The 25149-nt window shown below is 28.6% G+C and overlaps 1 protein-coding gene across 3 annotated transcripts in view; it reads left to right on the top strand.

The window, feature by feature from the left end:
- Positions 1-14369: 14369 nt before the first annotated feature.
- Positions 14370-25149, top strand: part of LOC148227120 (cubilin) — a 74000-nt gene continuing 63220 nt past the window's right edge. Inside the window, exons 1-2 of one of the 3 annotated variants that reach the window (XM_088203041.1) lie at positions 14370-14559; positions 16864-17130. In XM_088203041.1, coding sequence (XP_088059167.1) covers positions 17016-17130 — 115 coding nt within the window. In that variant the 5' untranslated portion in view covers positions 14370-14559; positions 16864-17015. Of the gene's footprint in view, positions 14777-16863; positions 17131-25149 lie in introns of all 3 variants that reach the window. The other 2 variants (XM_088203039.1, XM_088203040.1) reach the window with 2 other exon arrangements.

Raw genomic sequence — 25149 nt, 5'->3', positions numbered from 1 at the left:
AATATGTGCATCTGTTTTTAAATTTAAAAAAACATCACTAAACAAATTTAAAACCACATATTATATGACGACATAAAACGGTTATGAAGCACAAAATAAATAATAAAAGTATGCCTAGCGTGAAAAAAGTCACGTCTACAATCATTTCGAATTATATATCACCAGTTCAGAATCGGACAGCGTAACATTTCAAACGCGTCACTCGCACACCCCCTTATTTCACACAAATTATGAAATTGTGTCGTCTCTGCGAGTTGATATTTATTGGCTTTTACTAAGTCATTAAATATGGTTACGGGGTCGTTACTCACACTTTATCTCCCAGTCTGACAGAAATACACGGGCACACTCGCCCGGGAGATTACACTTAGTTGCCTTCAGCCCCGGGGATACACCTAGTCTCGTGTGTGTATGTGCCACGTATTAACTACACATAAATAAAGATGTTCGAAAGCGGGTTTTACACCTTTTTACACGGCTGTGCATCGTAAATTCTGACATTGTTAATTAAAACTTTTGATCCGCATCAAACGTTCAACGTCTTCCATTTGTAAAGCGCCGCAGGGAGCTTTCAACTCAACTCAACTCAACTCAATGTTATAACCTTACTACGCGTGGAAAAGCTTGATATGGATATAGGTTAATTTAAAATCTAGATATTATGACTTGACAGGTTATCCCAATGCATCAAGATGCCTTAATATAATATATGTATTTGAAAACTATCTACATATTAAATTTACATCAAGTAAAGAATAGTTTATTTTATAATATTAAAATATTAACAAAATATTTTAATATTATATATTACACTGTAGAAAAAAAGATTCGCTCGTAAAAAATATTTGTATTATAGCTACATTAGTCAGATTAAAAATTCTAGTACTAGTTTGGTAGTCATATTTAAGTATGCTTAAGTTTAACTGCGATTATGTCAATATAATGATTTCATTACAATTTTAAAATAGATAACAAACATACAACGATGATAAAGTACCCTTATCGCAAAATATTAATATAAATTTTATCTAAAAATCTCTTTATTACTGTTTAACTTATCTATCATTCATAAGTTCACCTAACAATCTTTAAATTCAAATTACATTGTTCTAAAGTTTGCCTTTATGGTACGTGTTTTTAACTGTCTTTATATACGTTACAGTTAATGTTATTACCAGTCAAGTAATAAATTATCGAATACATTTACACTAGTAGAAATCAAAGAGAATACTATTTTTTTGTATAGGGATATTTATATGATGTGGATCTTTGCAACGAAATATACTATAATAGAATATCTTTCTGCTTTGCAGTAGTATACTTATAGTCAATTATTCAACAGTCATTATAATTTAATTGCGCACATCCTGGAATTGCTCACGTTCAATTGAGTAAGACGGAAGCTTATCAGCTGATCATGGCAACGCTCTAATGGTTTCGTCCTGACCTGGGGCATTTGCGCCATCCATTATTCATGATGTCCTCAGGGCTTCATCAGGAGAGACGGTTGAAGGGTGAGCATTTCTCTCGGCGACAGCATACTTCATTACACGTGTAATATACGTATAATATATTTATATTAACATTACACATCAGACAGATATATATGTATGTATATACATATACAATATGTACATCATACTTCTCTTTCAAAATATATACATATTTACAAAAGCTTTCGCTCGCGTGCGACGAACAGTCTTGAATCAAATAAGTCAATTTTTTTTTCCTTCATAAAATCGTATTTTATCTTTTTCTATATGTCTCAGAATGTAGGCACAGAGTGATCGGTAGTTATTGAAACCATGTGGTTATAAAAAATACATTTTTGTGTCAATAAAGTTATATTTTAATTAGCGTTTCAGTGAAATCATATCTTAATACATTTTCACTGATAGAGAATGAGAAAAAGTGTCATACTCATTCGATATCAGATTATTTCTACAATTCTTGATGAGAGAGTTTGGGCTAGAGAAACTTCTACTACAGATCTCAAAACTACTTTAGAACTAGAGAAAGTTCTTTTTACACATAAATGACGTCTTTGAACATTATTCAAAGATGCTTGGCTTTTTTATTAGGAACGCGTTTTACTTTAACGATCCGTCAGTTAGTCTTTTATGACATTTTAGTTTAAACTTTCGAGCATTATTAAATCAGTGTCTATAATTTTGAATATCCGAATAACCAAATGTTCTCTTTTAATCAAAAAAGTTCAGAAAAGAAGTGTTGGATACAATTATCGCAGAAGGTTGTATGCTGCTAAGCATTTTTTAAACTACTAAAGTAATCTGTTGATAATCCAACTATTTTCAAGGAATTCTGGTTTTGGAATTTGGAACGTCACGATCGCATCCTCTTCTGATTCGCCTATGGCTGTTACCATCCGGTTCCTTGGTATATTGTATGTGATGTCAGCTACGAAAAACTGGTTTAGTTCTTATCGTTTATTATTTTTATATAATATGTATTATATTTTACTTTTGTGACGCATTACGGTTACCTGTTTGATCACGATATTTTTATTTAATTTACAGAAATAAAATTAGTCTATAGTGTTCTATTTAAGAGTAGAAAAACAATTATCTCAAACGAATTTAAGAGTAGATAAAAATGTATACAGGCATATGCGAATCAATAAACGTTATATTCCATTTACCATATTAAATTATGTATATATTTATATCTGCAACCTTGCAGATAAGCATTTTGTATTATAGAAAAAATACCGGTTCCATATCCATAAAGGTCTGACAAGCCCTGTCGATCCGATCATAAATACGGCCAATGTCTAAGGAATCTACAAAGGCTTTGACGAAAATAAAAACAGGAAAACCTATTCGTTCGAAATGGGGGTTTTCCTCGCATTGTTTGAATAAAAACTATCGTCGGGGAAACGCGCGTAGGTTTCGTTGAATACAAAACTATCCACCCAAAAAAATATACAATATTATATAAAAAAATATATAAATATATAGGCACTGGGTAATCGTCTATGTTTTGTATATTATTTATTTTATGCATCTTATATACGCGTATGTAATTAAAAAATGGTTAAAAAAATAATTCAATATTATTTTTCGTAGTCTTTCAAAGTATTTTACATATTAATTCTATGTTTTTATTAGGTAATATCGATTGCGAAATATGCATTTATGTATGATTAAAATTATCTTATGTCATTATGAAAAAAAAATTCTCAACTCATATATTTTAGATTTTTTTTAATTCCCCTTAAAACAAAGAATAGTTTACTTCACTTTAATTTCAGATGAATCATATTCGAGGACTATTTATTTGTGACGCCTTTAATGGGAAAGCTCAAAAGTAACCATAACATGAATACCTTACTTTAGTAGCAGGTAGCGCAAGCAACTAACATCATCCCCGATGTTTTTTTGAACATTTTAATTTTACGAGAAGCGTCTGCTTAAGTGTAAAATATTTTGTTGAGATTGAATCTTATTGAAAAAAACTGATTTTACAATTACTATCCAAATTAACAAAAATAACAATAAATAATAGATTACTTTCATTAGCAGTTTTGAGTTAAGTTTTTTATCTTTAGTTATACTACCATACAATGCTTGAACTCACAACCAGCCGAGCTAACAAAACACGAGCCTATAATTTTTTTCGAGAAAGTAGAATCCTTTTCATCTCAATCGTCAGATTTGGTTCAATCCAGTGTTCACCCCCCAATGACCTGGAGATTCTAAGACGCAAATCCATTGCATGACAATTGTAATTTAAACTTATTTGGGCGCAATATTTTCTCAATTATATAAGAATGACTATTTTCTTTAAATATGCATTCGAATTCGTTTAGATTTATTATCTGTTCGTCAGAAAGCGTTGACGTTGTACTGCATATGCAGTGTGGGTCATCGACGATTGAGTTTAATTTAAAAATGGGTCATTTGCCGGAACGAACGTGGCAAAGTGGGTTTAGCAGAGTGACAAATGACCCCTGACTCTGATATCAAATTGTTCAACTCGAATTTTACGACCGGCAATAATTCATGTTTATCTCGAACGATTGTGTCCGTGTTAGTGGCTGGACCGTTTCTAGTTGGTCAATGCATCTGCAGTGTTTGGATTGTTGTTCTAAAATTAGTCAGCTGAATAATGGTGAAGAACTTTCGTGATATTTGAACCATTACTGGCCTCAATGTTCAGAAATATGTGCTCGTATATACCATTAATTTATTAAGAAAATTATTCACTCTAGCCACACAATATAATTATTACTTTTATATTTTTTTTTTGCATTATTATAAGTCTATGATGCGCATGGCAATTCTCAGATATATTTGACGCGTATTTTGTGATTGGTAGCTATTTTATTTTAAAATTACGGAAAAAGGCTTTTGGTGAGAATTTTATGTTCAAATTAACGGTTTATAAATAGCATAAATATTTTTCGAAAATAAAAAAAATAATAGATAGTATTTCAACTAGAGATCAAAAACTAAAAATATGATGACAATAATGTCCTTAGTATTCGCCAAATCACTACAAGAGAGATTGCTTAGAAAGTTGGCATATTATATGGTTCAAGCAAAGTAATTTCGAGAATGAAACGAGGAGCAGCTGTAAACTGTCATATAATCGTAAAGAAATTGCTGAGCAATGGTTTAATTAAGTAGACTTTCTACACAGAATTGCTTTAACGTGTCATAATATATGACAATCGTTTATGACATAAAAACAAACGTCCAGTCGTTTATATGCTCGCTCTTTAAAAAGTCAATACCAAACTTTATGTTTTGCTAGATCAAACGTCTTTAGGTTATTCTCATTGTTTTCTATTAGTATAACGATATATATCGTACAGATAATAATGAATCACATCTTTCACATTTACGTTGTTAGCGCGAGGAAGTATAAAAAAGCGATTAGAATCGTAAGCAAACTACTCTATAAGTATTTATTTGTAAACTTTTGATCAAAAACGACACCGTCGTGATGTCGTACTTGTGATTTTTTCCCCCGATTTAAAGAACATTGAAAAGACAAGATTATTTTGCATATTGATAAAAATGCTAGAATTAGTATTTTACATTTAATGATTACTTAAATAAAAACAATATTAATATAACAAAATAGATTTAAATAAATGTCTACCTAAACAATTACTTACTTTGATCTTGTTGTAACGTATTGAGCTAAAACACTCCCTGATATAATTTTTCTCTAAAATGTTTTACATTTGCATATTATGTTTTAGGTATTTTCATATTAACTAATACATCAAATTTAGTTACCTCTTAATCTTCATTTTTCTTTTTGCAGTTAAACGGCCAAGTTTAATTTGTGTTAAATTGATTATTAGATTAAGGTAATGGTGATTTGTTTGCTGGTGTTTAAAAACACGCAAACAATTCTCAAGTAAATTAATTTTCTCATTGTGTTTGAAACAAGATTAAAAATTGATGGTAATAAAAATATGTCAAGTTAAACAATAAAATAAAAAAAACGTTCGACAGCAAAATGACACTTGAGTGTTTTTTATTCACTTTTACGAGTATGTGTGAATTTTACTGAATAAAATATAATTATTCGAATACGTTGTAACCCTTTTCACGTTAACAATAAAAATATAATTGTTACTCCAGAGAGATAGATTTTTATAAACCAGATTAATTGTAAAATAATTAAATTATATACTGAATTTTATTTTAAATATGAAAATATTTTACCGTGAAAATTTAATTTAAAACAAAGCGTTTTTTGCGTCTGCTTTAAACAGTTAAATACTATTAATACTTGAAGGTAATATTTATTTTTAAATTACAGTTCTTACTATTAAGTATTTAAAAATATAAAATAAAATACTTTTTTATCTTATTTACTACACGGATTGTTTCTATATATAAATTTATATTTTTTAATTAACTTTATACAATGGTAAGTGATATTAAAATTATTATGGCTCGTTTTATAGCATTTTTTGTAATCATACGCATGAGAATAAACGTTATAATAAAAAAAATAAAAAACGTTGCCGTCAACATAAAAACATTACTAGCAGTACCTCTCTTTAAATTATATTTACTTAATACTGTTTTAGTTTTAAGTATTTAAATACAAAGTTAATCGTCTGAAATATACAATAAATATTGCATTATTAGGCCTAATCTAAAATATTGTAAAAAATACATTTTTTTCATGAATAATGATTAAATTTCAAAGAGCAATGCAATGAGATGTATCCTGAATTAGGGTTTAGTGTATAAGAAAAGATAAATCCCCGTCACCGTCTTAATCTAATCAGATGAGCAATACGATTTTTTAGATTGAGGTACATAGCAATAATCGTGTTTTATTACTGAAAAATATTATTAATTTACAGCAGTTTCGAAAAATACTGAGTTTATAAACGTGTTTTGCCGTATTACTACGTCACGTAGTCTTAAACTTGTCTCGAAGATCAAATTAAATTCTTGGGGTTCAAGTAACTCCTTAGTTAGACTAAGCCTAGCGTTCATAGTTAAGAGTAAGTTTCACTTGTGCTATAAAGTAAAAATAATATTTAAAAATAATTTCATCCTGTAATTATAGAATTTTCTTAGTGCGTTACCTAAACAATAAAATAAAAATATAAAATTAAGCTTCTTAATGATCATTTGTGACTACTCGACTGATCCAAATAAAAACGACGTGACGAAAGTGTTAAGATCTTGTGATAAATATTTTTGATAAGAGCTCCTGTCGAAAGCTTCAATAAATTCCGTACCTCGTATTTGAACCTTTATATTTTTTAAGAGCTAGAGGAAAGTTCTTTGTCATTATTTTTGATATTTTACTCAATGCAACTATCCAGGAGAGAAACAAATTTTTATTGTCTACCAAATATCTATTTTATAAATTATTTGCATAACAACATTTTAAAAATTAGTGCACAACGCAATGATGTAATTACAGAACGGAAAATTATTTTCACAGCAGCCCAGAACAATCATAAAAAACCCAATACTACAATAATTTTTCCAGTTATAAGTCAAATTCAAGTGCCTCATTTAAGATAGTATTAGTTTTTATTTCAATAGCTTCTTCTGTTGGTGTTCATTATGGTATCTTTTAATTTCCTTGGTTTTCTATTTTACCTCCTATGTCGTTGTTCTGTATTTAAATTTCATTGGGTTTGAAGACTTCTTTAAGACGGTTAGCAAGAGTATTGGATTTTTATTTGGTATCTTTCACCCGATCTCCATTTATCGTTTTCATTAGCAGCATATGTGTAAGCAAATCCGTTAACCGCTCATAAGCATTTAAAAAACTACCATTTTGTGGGAAATGATGCAATAGAAAATGCGTCTAACCTGCGTAAAAACCGCAAAAATAATCTACCCTCACAGTAACGATCTTCGAAATAAATTCAAAATTGGTAGACAATGCAATTATGTAATTAAAGAAAGAAAATTTAATTTCACAGTAGCTCAATCCAGAAATCTCTTAGCGTCGTAAAATCTTGTAGATTAAAAAATGCCTTAATAATATAAAAAAAAATATTTTTTTAAGAACCTGCTCTTGGCTTCTAAGTCAAAAACGAAAATTTTTAGAGGAATTATTTTCCTGGTGAAAGTGAAATCAATACAGCCTCATTTGGCCACCCTTTCTAATATCAACCATGCGAACAATGCAAAAATTCAGGACAGAAAGAGACTTTTTGGTATTGTTTTTTAATATCTAGTAGGACTATCTGGAAATAATAATTTTAAAATCCATAAAATTGGGTGGAAAGTACTTTTGTAAATCTTTTGAGATATGCAACGCATTCCATTGCATTGTGCACAGACCCACACATTGCGCAACATGCAGGCTACCACCGTTATCCAACCATTTCTATAACGCTGATAGGTCCTGATAATATGTATAACTAAGAAAATAAAGGCAATAAAATTTTGAACAAATTTATAAAAATTATGATCATTACTATATTTTTTTATATTTTTAATCAATCGGAGTAATGATAAATATATCAAACGTATTTTCGTATCATGTGCTTTAAAGTTAATAGGAGGGGTGTAAACCCAAACTTTCCATCTCTTTCTCAATTATGAATAATGAGGAAATACATAGTTCTCGAACTGACTGTGTTAACGCAAATACAGTATACTGCTTAGTATTGGTCACTATTTTACATTTGTGAAATATAATTATAATATCTCTTTGAATAATTATGTACAATTATTTATTTTAAAAATAGAAAGTATAATTCATTAATTTATAAAATTAAAATTAATATATAAAATTTAAATTGTACATCAATAAACCAGCCACTTTGTAAAATATTAACTCTTTGACCGCTGCTGGTATTTTTGCACGCCATTTCGCACTTTAATGTGTGGTGTTGTGGTGGGCACTAATTTATGCTAAAAATTCATTAGCAATCTTATACATATATACTAAATTAAATTAAAATGACCATACACCTAATACAAGGTTAAAAAGTTCATTGCACCTTTTTTATATATTTATTTACAATCTGTCTATAGACAAACAATTAGTAAAAAAATAGTATGATATTGGCATGTAAAGAAAACATCCCATTGGATGCCTCTCCATATTTATTATTACAAAATCTAATTTATGTTATATAATATTAATTTATTTGTTTATACTTTGCATTGCACATAATGCGATTTTCTTAAAATCTATTGATGCTATCCGCAGTTAAAGGGTTAAGCAAAATATTTAAAATAATCGAAAAAGTAGGGCAATGTATCGTTTTTTAGACTTTAAAATTGTTGATAAGTTTTAACAGATAGTAAAAATAAATAAAAAGAAAAATATAAAATTTTACAAAAGCTCAGATTTGTTTTTTTTTATTTAGAAATTAAAATTAAGGGATTTTAATTATGGGACTATAAAAAATATTAAAACAATTGTAATTAAAGCACTTAATTAACAAAATAGACAAAGAAAAATACTGTCACAAACAGAGGCTTATTTAATTCAGTTAAAAAGACTGTGACTTTTAAATAATCGTAGTTTTATTTAAATTAATGATAATTACATGTGTCATATGTTTTGTTATCATCTACTTACGTTTTTTTTTTATATAAATGAATTTAATTTTTTTTTTAATATTTAAAGTTTAAATTTGCTTTATTTCCTCAAGAAGATATGACATGACAGTCTTAGAAACACTGGATGAGTCACAAAAAATAATTTTTGTCATTTCCGGTACGCAACGAGCGTGTTCGTAGACCGGCGTCAGTCAACTTCCTACAATGGCACGCATGATGGAATTATATAAATCGCCCATAGAAATTTCCTTCTCACCAATTTGTTTTCGATCTCAAATATGTTTATTTTACTGCGCATGAAAGTAAGTCCATTTTCTTGTCATGTATTTTTTGCTATATATGTGTGAAACTTTTTCACATGGGTCGTAGAGCTTTGATATGAAAAATTATACATGAATCCCAAGATGGCTAGCGATTTTTTTCATAGTTTTAAGATTATAAAATTCGCAACAAACGGACGGTCGTAATAAGCGAATTTGTCGGCGATAAAACGTAATTTATATTCATTACTCGGTTCGCATGGTCGTAAAGATCCTCCGCGAATTTCTTGCGAACGGAAACAAAAATAGTAGAGCAAACATACTAGAGGCAAAACTTTGACCTCAAAGACTGAGGGGGGGTGGTTTTGTCGAAACAAAAAGCCCAGTTTTCCAAAGGAGGCATGTCGGGGGTTCTTTTCTGTCGATACTTACACACATACACACAAGGGCTGAATGTTTGGCCACAAAACGATTTCGGATCACGTAAGCTGGCGTGCACTGCACCGTCAGACGATGCCTTTGTGGCAACACAGAAAAGATCGCAAAGTTACACTTGTTAAAAAGCAATGTCAGCGACGTTTCACCGACCGCCTCGTGACCAAAACTTTGGCTATTCTATTATTATTAGGTTGAATTTTTATATACTACTAGTGTCTATACATAAAAATAGTATCAAATCCTAGTGACACAAATCTAATGTTGTTTTCTAAAAAATAGATCTAATGAACAGATGATTGATTCGAGGATTAGATTATATGTTAAAATAATATTGTTTTAAAATTCGCAAGCGAATTTGTTTGTGATATTTACAGCAAAAAAATAACAAATTTTAATATTACAAAGAGTAAATGAACTTTCTCGTACAAACTTTTGCCCATCAATCTAAAATCATAATACGTTAAAACCTTTCCAAAAAATATAAACCACAAAAAGTTGAAAGGCATCATTATACGTAGTGTGCCTAGAGGGGTTGGTGTTCACTAATGGGGTTGGTGCATGTTTCACACCCCCCGACACTATAAAATCAGACTTCAGACAGGGTAGAACTCGTAAGAACGTGTTATTTTCATTTTTGGACGTTTGCGAGCGAACAATCTTCATACTAGACGATTATCAAGAATGCAAAGGGACAAGAGGAGGCAACAGGGCCGCATTAGAGAAAGAAAGTATTTTCCAAGTCATAAAATAAGGCCCATTGCACATAGAAAATCGCATTCAGGGATGCCAAACAAGTATCGTTTGATATTTTTTTTCATTAATATTCTTAATGGTTTATGAGTCATATAGTTGTTTATGTAATCTGCGTAATGCCTTGTAACACGTCCCTTGGATCGTCCTTTGTTGCATCTGCGTCCCAAATTTTGAGGGGTGTGCTTTTGAGAGTGAGTGAGGGTGACAAATTTATCATCATTATTTAAGAGATTTGTGTAGCGCAACGTTGATTCTGTCGCACGCAATATGAGCCATAATATTTTATATAATGCGCATGTGTATATTTTTATTAAAAGTTATATAAAAAATCGTAAAAATATAACCTTTAGAAACACATAAAAAATATTTCCATCTAAGGCAACATAAATCAACGCGTTAAACAGAAATATATGTAACCTTACAAGTTACTTCGTGGCACAAAAATATAAATATAGACAAATTATTTATTGCATAACTTAAATTAAAGTAATTTGGAAACATAAAAATATTATTATTCAAGAATAAAAATGATAAAAATATGTACATTTATTTATATATAATAAATAGTGTTACACAAAAACCTTTTTCTTACGTTTAACTCAATCAATACAAAAATGTCAATAAACCTGGAGATAATGTTAAGCAATCACAAAGCTTAACCCTTTGAGTAGTGAGTTAATTAATACACCTTTGTTAATTTGTTAGTAAATACACTATTTTATTATTATTTTATTTATAGTAAATTTAAAAATAAAAGTGATTCTGAACGTTTCATTGATTTGATTTATTTTTGTCTTAGTATGTTTTATTAATATATTTCAACACTTTTATATTGTAAAATTTTGTTAATTTATTTTACATATTTATTATAAATTATTCTACTTTTGCGAAAAAAATAATTATATCAACACAACAACTCATTTACATTAATTAATTTTTACTTGTTTAACATTCGTTATTTTTTTTAATAAATGTTGTTGATAAGTTACAAGTTGTTTAGGTGATTGAAAAATTGTATTTAACTATAAGATTTGATCAATTATTTAAAATAACACTTTTGCAAAGTTTTTTATTTAATATTTTCTTAAAAATAAAATTCCAAGCCGATATTTCATAATTAAAAAATAAGTCAAGTTTAAGTATATGATAATAAATAAGAAAGTAGTATGTTGAAGAGGTGTGAGAGGTAAAGTAGATATCAGAAAATATGAAAAAAAAAATTATTACATATAAAGAGAAATGTAGATGCCGTTATCAGTAGTTGAGATGAAAATATATGATACTGAATCTCTTCTGTGACTCAGTATCACATATTTTATAATGCTAGTTCAAAACAACTCTGTCGAATCCCAGATGAGGGTCTTGGCGGGGTAATTGCATCGCTTCTTGGACACACCAACAAAATATGTTCACGCTAGATAGTTATTTGGCGATTAGTAACCAGAGGATAAAAAAACAATAGTACTGCGCAAGAAAGAATGTATTTTATAGCTAGTGCGCGTTTTATTCAAACAAAGAATAGTTTTTTATTGATACTTGCGGGTAAATTATGTCGCGGAACGGATAAGCTTTTTGGTAATTCGTGTAATATTTCTAATTATTAACGCGATTGTTCGGTCACAAAACCTCTCTTCCTTTATTGAAAAAAATACTTATGCGGCATAATTTTGTTTGAAATGGTCGTTATATTATTTTTGTAATTATAACAAATTCTGCACTGAAGGGTACGTGCATTTATATTTATAATTGCGAAATTTTATATATATGTATATTTTTCAAATAATATGACCGTATATTTTTTAAAAATCGTTGTAACTTTGCTATCATATCAAAAATTAGAAGCAACTATTGGAAATTCTGTGTGCCTGTTAAGCTAGACTAAATCTGACAATTGGAGTAAATGCGACTGCTTTTTTCAAGCATCTAAAGTTCTTCTCAATTGATTCAGAGTAGGTCCGCTTGGTTTTAGTTTATGTGAACTCCTTTCATAATATACATATCAGACACGTACGGTGAAATACATTCCCTTTTGCTCACTCGCATATTAAGTGACGAGAGTGAGTGAGAAGAAGTGGGCGTGCGGAACGCATGTAACGCACGCCCTTATCTCTCACTCACTCTAGTCACTTAATATGCGAGCGAACGAACGGGAATGTATCTCACTATACGCGCCTTCTACATATAAGTGCTAGTTTTGGTGTAGATATTCAAATAAAATGTTTGGACGGTAGTATTTTGGCTTATATGCCCTTGATATATACCGGTAAGTCTTACTTTCAGTTTTCGATTTTATGACCAATACTGACGATTTGGGGCGGACACAAACTTTTTTATTTTGTCATATAAATATTTTTCTTCCATCATTGACAAAATCTCTAATTTAAAAAAAATAAAAGACACGAATTTATTAGTATTTATATTAATTCTCTAGGAATTTCAAACTTATATGCAGAAAATAAAATACTTTATATAATTTATTTGCACTACTATTTAAATATTTATTCAAATTAAATTAAAATCATCATGACCTAAAAGGTTACTCAAATGTATCACGACAGTAAAAAAAAACAATAAACAAAACCATAAAGCAATGAAATTAAATGATACGAACCAGACTAGCTCCTCGTAGCTGACATTAAATAGAGCAATGTTAAATGTCAGCGTATTAAGGAGTTGGATCGTGATAGCCATAAGCGATTCGGCTAGTGCAGATGTCTTGGCTAAAGAGGACACGATCGTGATCAGAGAAAATCAGATTAACTTCTCAAAGCCGTATTTAAAATCTGAGCAATCAGTTTCCTTGATAGTTAACATTGTACAAGAAGAAGGAAACGTCCGAGCGGAAGGTGAAAAAAAATTCTTTAAAACAGAAAAAATATATTGCTCGAAACTATCAGCAATATTTTGTGAACCGTCAAAAATCTTTTCATTGAAATTTATCACTTTTGGCGTAATGATACGTTACGATAATGCTATTAATTGAATCAAAGACATTTCTTAAAAAATTATAGCAAAAAACTTGAATATCAGAAACAGATTAACATTTTCTATTGTCTCGAAGGCTCTTGAATGTCACAAGCTGTTTTATTTAAGATCTTTTAGTGATTGCTTTAGAAGCTGATATTTACAGAATTTATGGTTCAGTATAAAATGACAGTATTAACGAATCTCAGCTCGTATTTTTACATACCTGATATAATTATTATAAGTGCAAAGGCAAGCAAAGCATTTCTGGCAAACTGCACACTAATTTATTGATATATTTCATATTTTATTTGTTGCGCCGCATCTCTGGTCTCAAGACGAATGGAACAGGATATTACGTAAAGATGCTCCGTGAATAATACGACTGCATGATCCTGTAGTTCAGCGACTGATTAATTCATTAATTATTCTATATTTATAATTAAAACGTAATAACATGATTAATGCGTTACACGTATACATAATGTGATACACTTGTATAAAATAATAATTATAAATAATTCGATTAATGCAATACACGTGTATATAAAGATAATTTGATTAATGTGTTACATGTTTATGTAATTTATTATGGTGACAACATTCGGAGTCTGATACAATACTGAGATAATTCTATAATAATTTCAATGGCAACTTTATACATCACATTTATTTAAAAATTACAAACGTCTCGAACCCGACAAATTTAATCGTTTTTAGTATTTTAAAAACGTCTTTGTATAACTGCAAAAGATTTAAAAATAATATTATACATAATATCTTTTTTTCATGATTATTATTATTATTTTAATGTTATTATACCATGCGCCGATTTTTCCCACCCCTGTGCCGAGTCGAACCATGGTGTAAACAAAATATGGTGGGAGGGAGGACTCGTTATAATTGTGGTGGAGTCTTCAGTCGCTCCTGGACCTCGGGAGAGCGCGCGCGCGCCGCTTACTTTGGACCCGTTACAGTTTTCCGCGTCGGAAAATTCGCTTGCGATTTTCCCTCCGAACGTTCAACGGCTCGCTTCGAGGCGAAGCACCATTAAAATAATCACTAGACTAACCCGTCGTTATATTAATTCATCCGAAGAGCGACAATCGGTATTAATAATTAAAACAATAGAATAATAATTTTAAAATAAAAACACCGCGTGACGTTTGGTGAAAAGTTATATAATATAAACAGTTTTATATTTTTTATTAAATCCATATTTTGTTGAATTAAATCGAACATTTTCTTAAGAACTATACATATAATCGTGAGTTGTTTTTATTTTATCGCACTTGGGTTTATATTCGTGTCACGCGTGTGAATAGGGTGAGATTGAACTGCTGCGTGAAAAACCAGTGGTTCTACGTATTAACATTTATATAGTATTAAAATTATTAATATATATTTTTATCGCATATTTAAATAACACATTTTTTAGTATTATATTTAAATGCAATATTTAAATGTATTACGACAAAATATAAACAAAAAATAAAATTTTCAGTTGTTATTTTTTAAATAAATATACAGTTATGTGTGTTTAATCGATAAAATACATATTAATTATTGTATTAAAATATGTAATAATATAAAATATTTACTATTTTGCGTTTTTAAGTAGGTTTTATGTAAGCAATATATTAATTGCTTAATATTTTTAATTCAGATCAAAATTATAAAAACATGACAAAAGCTTTTTATAGTATTTAATACAACTCAAGTTAATTACAATAGAGTATTTATTTTTTTTTTTTATATAGACATCATAAACTATTACACAAAATGAGTATATAATTCTTTGAGAAATGTTTATTATATGATCTACAACATAAGCTATATCTATTCATAAATCTTTAAAATATATTTTTTTATAAATATATAGATCAAATTAAAAAATACCTTAGTATGTTGTAAGTTTTTTTTAATATCATACCAACTAATAGAAACTATCAACGAATATTATTAGCATTAGCACAAACTTTTTTATAACCAAAAGCAGACCTAATCTCCTGTTTTTATTATTATTTTGTGAATCAAATAGTATTTTCTATGTATTATACAAATGCTAACTTATTTTGTGAATATAATCCTATCGATATAAATTATGAACTACACTAGTAAATTAAAACATAACTGTTTCACGTAAATTAGTATAATTTACACTAGAGTATTCCAAGCTAACAATAATTTAAATAAATATTATTGATTTTAACACATTAAAAAGTTCTGATTAAGTGCCGTTTACCTTTGTATGTAAATCAGTGACCAATAATTATTTTCATTTATGTGCTTAATTATGCATTCCAAGCCTTCCAAAATTCATTCTCGGCAAGTACTTAATAGAAAGATTATCTTCACTATCATAAAAGCTAACTATAAAAACCAGTGATATATTTATTACAATAATATATTTTATATGTTAACACAATAATTAATATATAAATATAAATAAATTTTATAAAAAATGTAAATTAAAATTAAAGTATAAATAATTTTTTACAAAATAAAATAGCTTAGTTGAGTTTATAAAATATAAAAAATAGTATATTTTATAAATTTAAGAATATAGATATTAAGCGATATCAAAACCTAGTTTTCATAATTTTGTTTTAGCGAAATTAACATTTATCATGTAATTTATTTTTTTATTTTACTCTCTAAATATTTACTGGATAAATCATAATTCTTATTATTATCCTTTAACTAGATTTTTTGCCTATTGCTTACAATAAGACTTGGGATGTTATTCTTTTAACCTAAGTTCGATGCCATACTTATATTAATTTAACAGCTTATTTTTTTAGCAAAACATCAGTTAATGTATTTTTTGCAATTATTAGTGTGTATCATGAATTTTGAATTATTATAAAAATATAACAAAGTTAAATATTTAAAATAGTGTGAGTAATACACATACACTTGAATAAATTGGAAAACTTTGGTCGAACATAATTGTACCTAAAATTGGACAAGAAAATTGCTATAAAAATTATTTAGACCTATTAGATATTCTAAAACATATACATTATATATGTATATGGACAATATTTTATTTAATAGCTTATTGCAGAATATAACTGGCACTATGCAAATATCAGACACCGTCTGAATATATTCCATACCAGCCATTTTTGGCAACTTAAAGTAGTTTCATATTCTAGACAATATTTGAAGGAATATATACGCATTAATTTATTTTTATGTAATAAAAGTTCTTATTATGGTATATTATTTAAAATTATGATCAATATATATACAATTACAGTACACGTACTTATTGTTATGGTGCGTATTTCGTGCTGCATTGAATTGAACACAATTTCATTCACTCGGCCGAGTACCACAACATGCGTTATGACTGAGCGAGTACTCGGCCGAGTTAACAATATTAGCAATGTATAATTTTTTTATAGTTTTAACTAATGATTACTGACATTTAAAAACAATCATTTTTAAGCTATCGTAATGGCATACACCAGTTTTGACCGCGGCGCGATGAAACGCGAATCAGTGGCAGTGTTTTAGTGCGGTCGTGTGGCCAGCAGACATCAGAGACGAGAAAACGATGGCTGTCCTTGTGGGCAAAAACCGTTTGGCTCAGATGAGCCAGTGGGCCTGTGCAGTCGCCATGCTGTTTGCTTTAGTTTCAGCTGCGGTCTCGAACCCGCCCAGCAAGAGAAGTGAGTACATGTTTATATATATCTACCATATAAATTATCCCCGACCCTGTGCTACCCCTAATTCCAGAACTGTTGCTAAGTAAGCATTTACTTTCGTTGCGGTCCCGTGGTATTTATTCTAAACTCGGGCAATATAGCCGGACTTGGATGTTTGGGATCGCTGCGCAAGATTTACTGCTGCATGATAAGTTTTGACCGAAAAACGTATTACGTTATAGCTGTGTATGTTTTATGTACTTATATGGATGAGTAACGGTCGTGTTCGACACCCTTTATAAGATAAATGCGACCTAAGATTATATTTAATATAATAAATAGATAGTGTGCGGTGTCATATTTTTTTAATAACATATTTATACACATGTAATAAATCTATATTACATTGTATGAGGCGTGAAAATATCACGGTACAAAATTTTTGCACCTTTTTTCTACATATATAAAACTCAATTGATATATTGTAGATGTAAAATCATTTTTGTATACTAAATAATAAAAAAAAATTATATGTATAATATATACATTATTTATTTTATAAATTTGAAGCACATTTTTATCTTCAAATAAATAGTTTTCAAGTAAAAAATTCTTTTTGTAAAACAATAGTCATGACGTATTTTTCTTAAAAATATTGTTTATGTTATTGTAGTAAAAATTAAAAAAAAAATTTTTTGACGTTGATTGACAAATATTTTAATATTAATATTAAAATTATTTAATATGCCCATAATATCTAACTACAATTTTAAAATCGGCGTAAAATTGAACATTAAATATAAAAAAAAGTAATAATTATATCAAGCCTAATTTTTTTGTTTTATTTTATTTAGATGTGCTTCACATTCTAGTTTATATTAACTTATTAATAAAATCAAATTTTAAATTATTTTTAGGTATTGTGTCAGACCAAAAATTAATAAAAAAAAATATTTTGTAAATTAGGGTTCTGCAGTTGAAAAAGTGTGACTTTGCAAGAAAAGCTAGTAACAGTTTATTGCTAGGTTGTACAATTTACCAAAGAAAAATAGTTTCGAGTTGTAAATATTTTGTAGACTAAACGCTGGTGGAGAGGTATTATACTCTGTATGATCCGCCGAGGAATCGTGTTTGTTGTTGTTTGTTTTCGGTCTCGGTCTGGTTGCCGGTCATCTCTAATCATGTGGTCACCTCGTTTTGAATCGTGGTCAACTGCTTTTATTACGCGTGATTGTCTTTGACCTTTTCATCATGAATCGCTTGAACTTTTTCTAATGTGACACAGTGTCATATCTTTTATACTTTTGATTCGAGTCGTCTCTTTAGAGTCAGGGATGCAGATATCAGTTGGCCAACTGCATCGCATATTCGACTAATGAAATATGTTAAGGCCTTGAATTTTAGCTACAGGTAAACTTTTCAATAGCAGTTCTTAAGCCAAATAGACGCATTGTTGATTGCATTATTTTCTGGTCATTACGAGGGGTTAAGTGACTTGCTAATAGAGTGTCTGTACAGTTACACAATTGTGGTATTGATAATTATCCTACCGTTATCAGGCCTCTTGTCAAAACGCATTGTTATTACAGTTTTAAGTTCAAAATTGATTTTTGAATAACCTTAGCGTTAACTGCGCATCTGGGTGGACATCCCACAATAAAATTGTAGTTTTATAAAAATACATCAAGCTATTTTTTGTAGCGGTTTTTACACAAAAAACATAAAATTTAACCTCACATTCAAAAATATTTGTACTGTCAAAGAAAATATTTTTAACAACATTAAATGTTGTGTTGAATTTTTAGTGCAAAATTAATATGTTTGAATTTAGCAAATAAAATTTTTATTTTATTTCACGTTAAAAAATATATACAAATTACTTTAAAAATTCAAATAAAAAAAATATACTAACAAAATTGTAACAATTTTATACTTCAAATTTTTATTAATTCCTAATTTATTTATTAATCGTAAGACATTTTATAAATAAAATGTGAAACACGTTAGTCTTTATTACTTAATCATAAAAAGTAAATAATAAAGAATTTTTTAAGCTTGTTTTTACCATGGAAAAGTAAATTAATCTAAAATTTAGATAGGGACAGAAAAATTAATTACACTCTACTATAGAAATAAATACAAAAAACTTATAGAATTATTATTTTTATACTCTACCAGAACAATAGACGAGTTGTATAAGTCTGTGATAGTGACCTGATAGTCCTAGATTCGCATCCCATACGGACCTTAGTGTTTTGAAATTTTTATCATTTCTATAAAATCGGAATTAGTGATTATTATAAAACTATAATTCTGATAGATCATCACAGATTTATCTGAATCTGAATCTCACGGATAAATATCGTGATGATTAATTAAAATATTATTTATTTAATATTACAGTGCCAAAGTATCTTATACGTAATACCATACCGTCAGATTACCATGCATTACATAATTGAGTCAAAATTAATATAATGTGTGCGCATTGTATTATCTTAATATTCAATATTAATATAATATGCTTGCCGGAGGGATTAGTAACATAATATTAGCATTCCCACTAAGAGGTTGATTAGATAATGTCAAGCAGATTAGCGTCATTAAATAAATACACGTTTGCAACATATATAGAATATTTTTTTTCAATTTCAGCAAAACCTTACTAAGCGCTTTTCTTGTCCCCTTCGCAAAGGCAAATCCCTTAAACTTTTTCCCTGAATTATTGAAACGCGCTCTCCTTAAACCAACGCTGACGCATTTCATGTGTATGGGAAATAGATAAAGGTATAAAAAATACAAGCGTATAAAATTTTAAAATAAAAAGTTAAACGCGCGGAAAATAAAACTGTAACATAGCGCAGGTAATGGGCTAATCCGAGTTTGACGTCAAATTTGGTATTCATAGAGGATTACTCCATAATTATGTCATTCAAACTTCGCCGAGATCCACTGTCCTTTTAACCGGGGTGTAGCCACAGAAAGCGCCACTTAATCAAAAGTTTTACCCATAAAGGAAAATCATACTTTGAAATATGCTCGCTGATAAAATCATGGGAATCTGGTTACATTTTTTTTTGTCTCGTGTGATTTTTTATGAAATTTTGGTCATGAACTTTACGACTCTTTGTTATAAGAATCGTAAATCTTAATCTTAATTAAAGCGTTTGGAAAAGTAATCAGTAAATCTTAATTATTACCTTTTTTGGTAGCATAACAAACATCAAGTTTTTATTAATCTTATGCTTCTATAAAACATGTAATAAACCAACATATTTTAAAAAAATATAGAAATCTGTCCATCACGATTGACAAGTTTCTCTAATGCTACATGGTGACTTTTAACGTAATTATTTTCATTAAAAATCATCACGCATAGTTATTTCTAAAAATATATTTTGAAGCTGAATGGCTTGGTTAGATGTTCTGGACGCAACAGTTAGAATAATGGACGTAATCGCGACTCTCTAGAGCAAGGTTTCCCAAGCTTTTCCTGCGATGGAACATTTCGTAAACCCTATAATTTTAACGGAACTCCTAGAATATTTTGTTAGGTATACTTAATTTAAATAAAAATAAAAAAAATATTTATTTATTTATTATTTAAAGTATAACACATAAAATATATTAGGTCCTTGAATTTTAAATCTTCTTAAATTCAGGCACAATCATAGACATATCATGAAATTTATTATGCCTTCATTTCGTTAAAGTTCTTGTTTTTAACTAAAGGTCCAGGGACTGTTAATAAATAATATTAAAAAAAAAACAAAATAAGTAAAACAATGTTGAAAAAATATTATTTCAACCTAAATTTATTATTTAATATACGCCTGATTTTATGTGCATAATTTACAATTAGTTTAAAAATTAAAATTGATTTATTTTAATCATTTAAAAAATTTCCGACTTGTTACCTTCAAAATTTAGACAGTATTATGCTAAATATATAATACGAATTTTGAAGTTGCTTTTTAATGTTTTTAATTAAATTTGTAAACAAAATTGTTAGCGCGCTCAGCTTACTTCACAATCTTGGCAACTGTCGACAGACTAATGTCAGTTGAGATGGGGCAGTTTTTGCAGCAGTTTTCTGTTTTTAAACTGATTATCAATGACACAATAATTTAAAACATACTACAAGCATAATGTTTCTGCTACTGAGATTTAGAAACAAGTGATCTGGCATTAATTAAACATATTGCAATTTTAATTAGCCAAGTCCAGCCTTTTTCTTTCAATTGCTTCTCTTAGTTTGGCTATTTATAAGCAGTTCTTAGTATAATCTACAGTATTGTTGCATCTAGCAAATTTACACCATTAAGAGAGTTTTGCAGAGCTATAATACTTTTTTAGAAACGTATGATATGGCATTGGTTAAGCACAAGCACTTTCTAACTTTTCCCTCTCGATTGCTTTTCTCAAGTCCGTCAATTATGCGCAGTTTTTAGTAGAATCAATAAAATGGTTTGTTCTGTTAAATTAATATCATTAAAATAGTTTTGAATATCTATGGAATTTTTTAGACATGTGTGATCAATAATTGGAAGATTTTTTGGTTTGCTAATTAGTTTGTTTCTATTGCATTTAAATAACTTATGCCAAGCAAAAAATAAATCTAATACCCTCTTATCGGGAATTTTATGCGGCACATAAGTAACGAGCTTCTTGAGCATTAAAAGCTTATGTAAATGTCTCGAAATAGTAGTGGTAGTAGTATTCAGTGTCCGACTAATCTCACGTGACATCAAATGCTGTCACTATTAATCATGGTCTTGATTTGCTCTACATCTGTGTTGACAGGTTATCCGGCACGAGATGAATCTTTGACATCTAAAATTTTCACTCTGAATTGAATAATACACAGAATTGGTTCCATATATAACACAATTGTTTCACAAGTATGCAAGGCCCTTTTTCTTTTATGATAGTAAGAAAGAATAATATAGTAACAACTTTTAAAAATGTCATAAGCAATGTTTAACAGATAAAAACCGCAGCATTACCTATTTTTTCAATGACAGAATATGGCATTTTAATATAGTTATTAATTAAAAAAAAATATTTAAAAACTATATAAGTTAGTAACGATGTTTTTCCATGGAGAAACAAGGTGATTGTATCTTACTGTTATTAAATTAAAATTATTGTTTAAAAAATGGTTAGAAGGCAAAAGATTTTGTTTAATAAATAGTATATTTAACTACAGTTTATAGTGAGCAACTTTTCGGTTGCTAATGACTTTAGCACAAAAGTCTATTGTACAAGAATTATCTTTTTCTTTGTTTTCTTGAATTATATTTCAATGTAAGATATTTATTATTTTAAGAATATATAAGTTCAATAAGCGATAAAAAATAAGCTTTACGATAGACTGCCAATAGTAGTGAAGGTCAAAATGCAACGTGCTTTAGGTTCAATTCTATGTAAGAGGTAATACGATTGATTAAACCGTTAAACGCAAAATAGTTTTTTGATGGTTAAAACGCTTGCCATAAGCCTAAAGCTTAGGATATGGTTTTGTGGTTTTCCTTAATCACTTTTGACCCCGGTAATCGGGATGGAAGGCGACTTTGCAGGGTATATTATAACCATTAAAGTTAATGCTTTTAGTTGGTCCGTTATACAAACGGTTAATAAAGTTTATAGACGCTATATACGCACACACGCGTGTAAATAGTTAAATGCGAGTGTATGTGGGTGTGTGTGTAAAATATAAATAGGGCAAAATTCATCTAGAAACACGCGTGTGCTTACATAATGCCAAATCAATATTAAGCAGTGTTTCTTTTCAGCAGAGAATGCGATAAATCAGACGGTTTATGCGCGTGCATTAAAAATGTAATCAAATATAATTTTGGATACGTAATAAAGTAATCGCTGATTTATGTTGTTCGCTTTTATCTCTTTTTCGTGAACATTTAACACTGGGAAAATTATCGCGTTAAAGAGTACGGTTAGTTAGCCGAGATTCAACTTCCAGATCATGGATTTCGTTTTCATAATTTTCTTGCGTTCGTAAGATAGAATGAGTTGAACTCAAAATATAGAACAGTATAAAAAAATCTGTAAAGTAAAGATACATAATTATTCATTTTATTTTAGGATTGACTTATATTCCCTTTATTACATTCATTATTATTCATTTTATACATAGTTAACTCAGACCTGAAACTTATTTACATTTTTCATAAAATTCAATAATCAAACACTATCAAAACTTTTCTTCTCCAATTCAACATTATTGCCATAAACAGAAACTAATTGATAATAAATTTCATCAGCAGTTTATACTTTCGCACATAAAAGTAACACTACTAATTTTTATTAGAGAGATTATCAATTGGCATGGCGATTTCAAACACACTTTTTAAGCACAATAAACAGCAATTAAGGTTTAGTTTCATTGACAATTTAGGTTGAGTACAAAAATATTATCAATTTATACTGAACCGACCCTCGGCATACTCGAGTTTATATTTGTTTTAGTTGCATAGTTAAATATGGTCGTGAAATTTATGTTTTAAATGGATAATATGCTACTGTATATCATAAAATATTCAATTTATTTTAAAGATCGAGTTAAACTTTACAAAATTGAGTCGAAATTTAACGTAAAGTGAAATTAAGGATGTATTATATAAAAGCGTATTGCGTAATGTCTCAGACTAATAACTCTGAGGTTGCGGGTTCGAGCCCTGGCAGCGACACTCAAATTTGTATTTATTAAAATTATAAAAAAACGGTTCCAACAAGCTGGTTATAAATTATATAACACATAACAATTTATAATTATTAATATAGATGTCACCGATTCCCTGACTTTTAATCTGGTGGTTATTACTTACTTGTAGGTATTAATTATATCTGATTGACTTATTCAGTTGGAACAGATTCATCCCGTTGTAGCCCACTGAGCTTACGCCTGTAAGGTTACAACGGAAGATTTAATAATAATAATAATACTAAACAAAAAAATGTGAAATTATGTGATATTTGAGAAATGATTCTATAAGCAGCGTTCTAATGATAATCTTCTTTCTCTTTTTCCCATATCCACAAACAGAAACCAATTTCTGTTTTTATCTTCTAAATTACTGTTAGAACATTATATTTGAAAAATGTTTGCAACCATAAAATATATATTTTACTACCTGCTATCAGAGAAATATTTCAATTTTCTTTTGTTGCTTATTTTTAAAAACGCACCAATTCTTTCATTATTTGTGCCGTTTAAAATAAATTTCGTAACTTGCTTATATTTCATATGTCTTTTAATCATGCCGCTAAAACGACATATTTTTATTTTTAATGGATTTTATACAAGTCCATTTCAATACTAAATCCTATTTGCGTTAACACAGTCAGTTAGAGAACTATATGTTTAATCATTATTCTTAATTAAGAAAGAGATGGTAGGTTAGAGTTCTGAAGCACACGATACGGATATACGTTCGATATACTTATCATTACTTCTGTTTATATTTTGAACAAATTTATGAAAATTAAAATCAATAATATATTTTTTTATTTATCAATCAATCAGAGTAATGATAGGTATATTTAACATTTAACATAGGTATATTTAACCCAAACTTGCCACGAATAATAATGAAATTATCAGTATTTTCTACAGCAAAAAGTACGATCGAACACTAGGAGTTGTATGTTGTACATTAAAATTTTCTGGAAACGCTTTACAAATGACAATATAATTGATTTATAAAAATAGCTTCTCTAAAAAATGTCGTATAGATAAAAAATGTTTAAATTCAAATTAAATATGTATAAAAATAAATATTATTATCGTATTTTCCAAGCAATTTTTAATATCGCAATTGAAAATTTAATATTATATATATATATATATATATATATATATATATATATATATATATATATATATATATATATATATGTATATATATATATATATATATATATATATATATATATATATATATATATATATATATATATATATGTATATATATATATATATATATATATATATATATATATATATATATATATATATATATA

This window comes from Plectrocnemia conspersa, unplaced genomic scaffold (assembly GCF_051122295.1).
Source record: "Plectrocnemia conspersa isolate PC_06_02 unplaced genomic scaffold, ASM5112229v1 ptg000013l, whole genome shotgun sequence".
Lineage (NCBI taxonomy): Eukaryota > Metazoa > Arthropoda > Insecta > Trichoptera > Polycentropodidae > Plectrocnemia > Plectrocnemia conspersa.
Note: the sequence above shows the minus strand (reverse complement) of the source record. Positions and strands in the feature narration are given on the sequence as shown.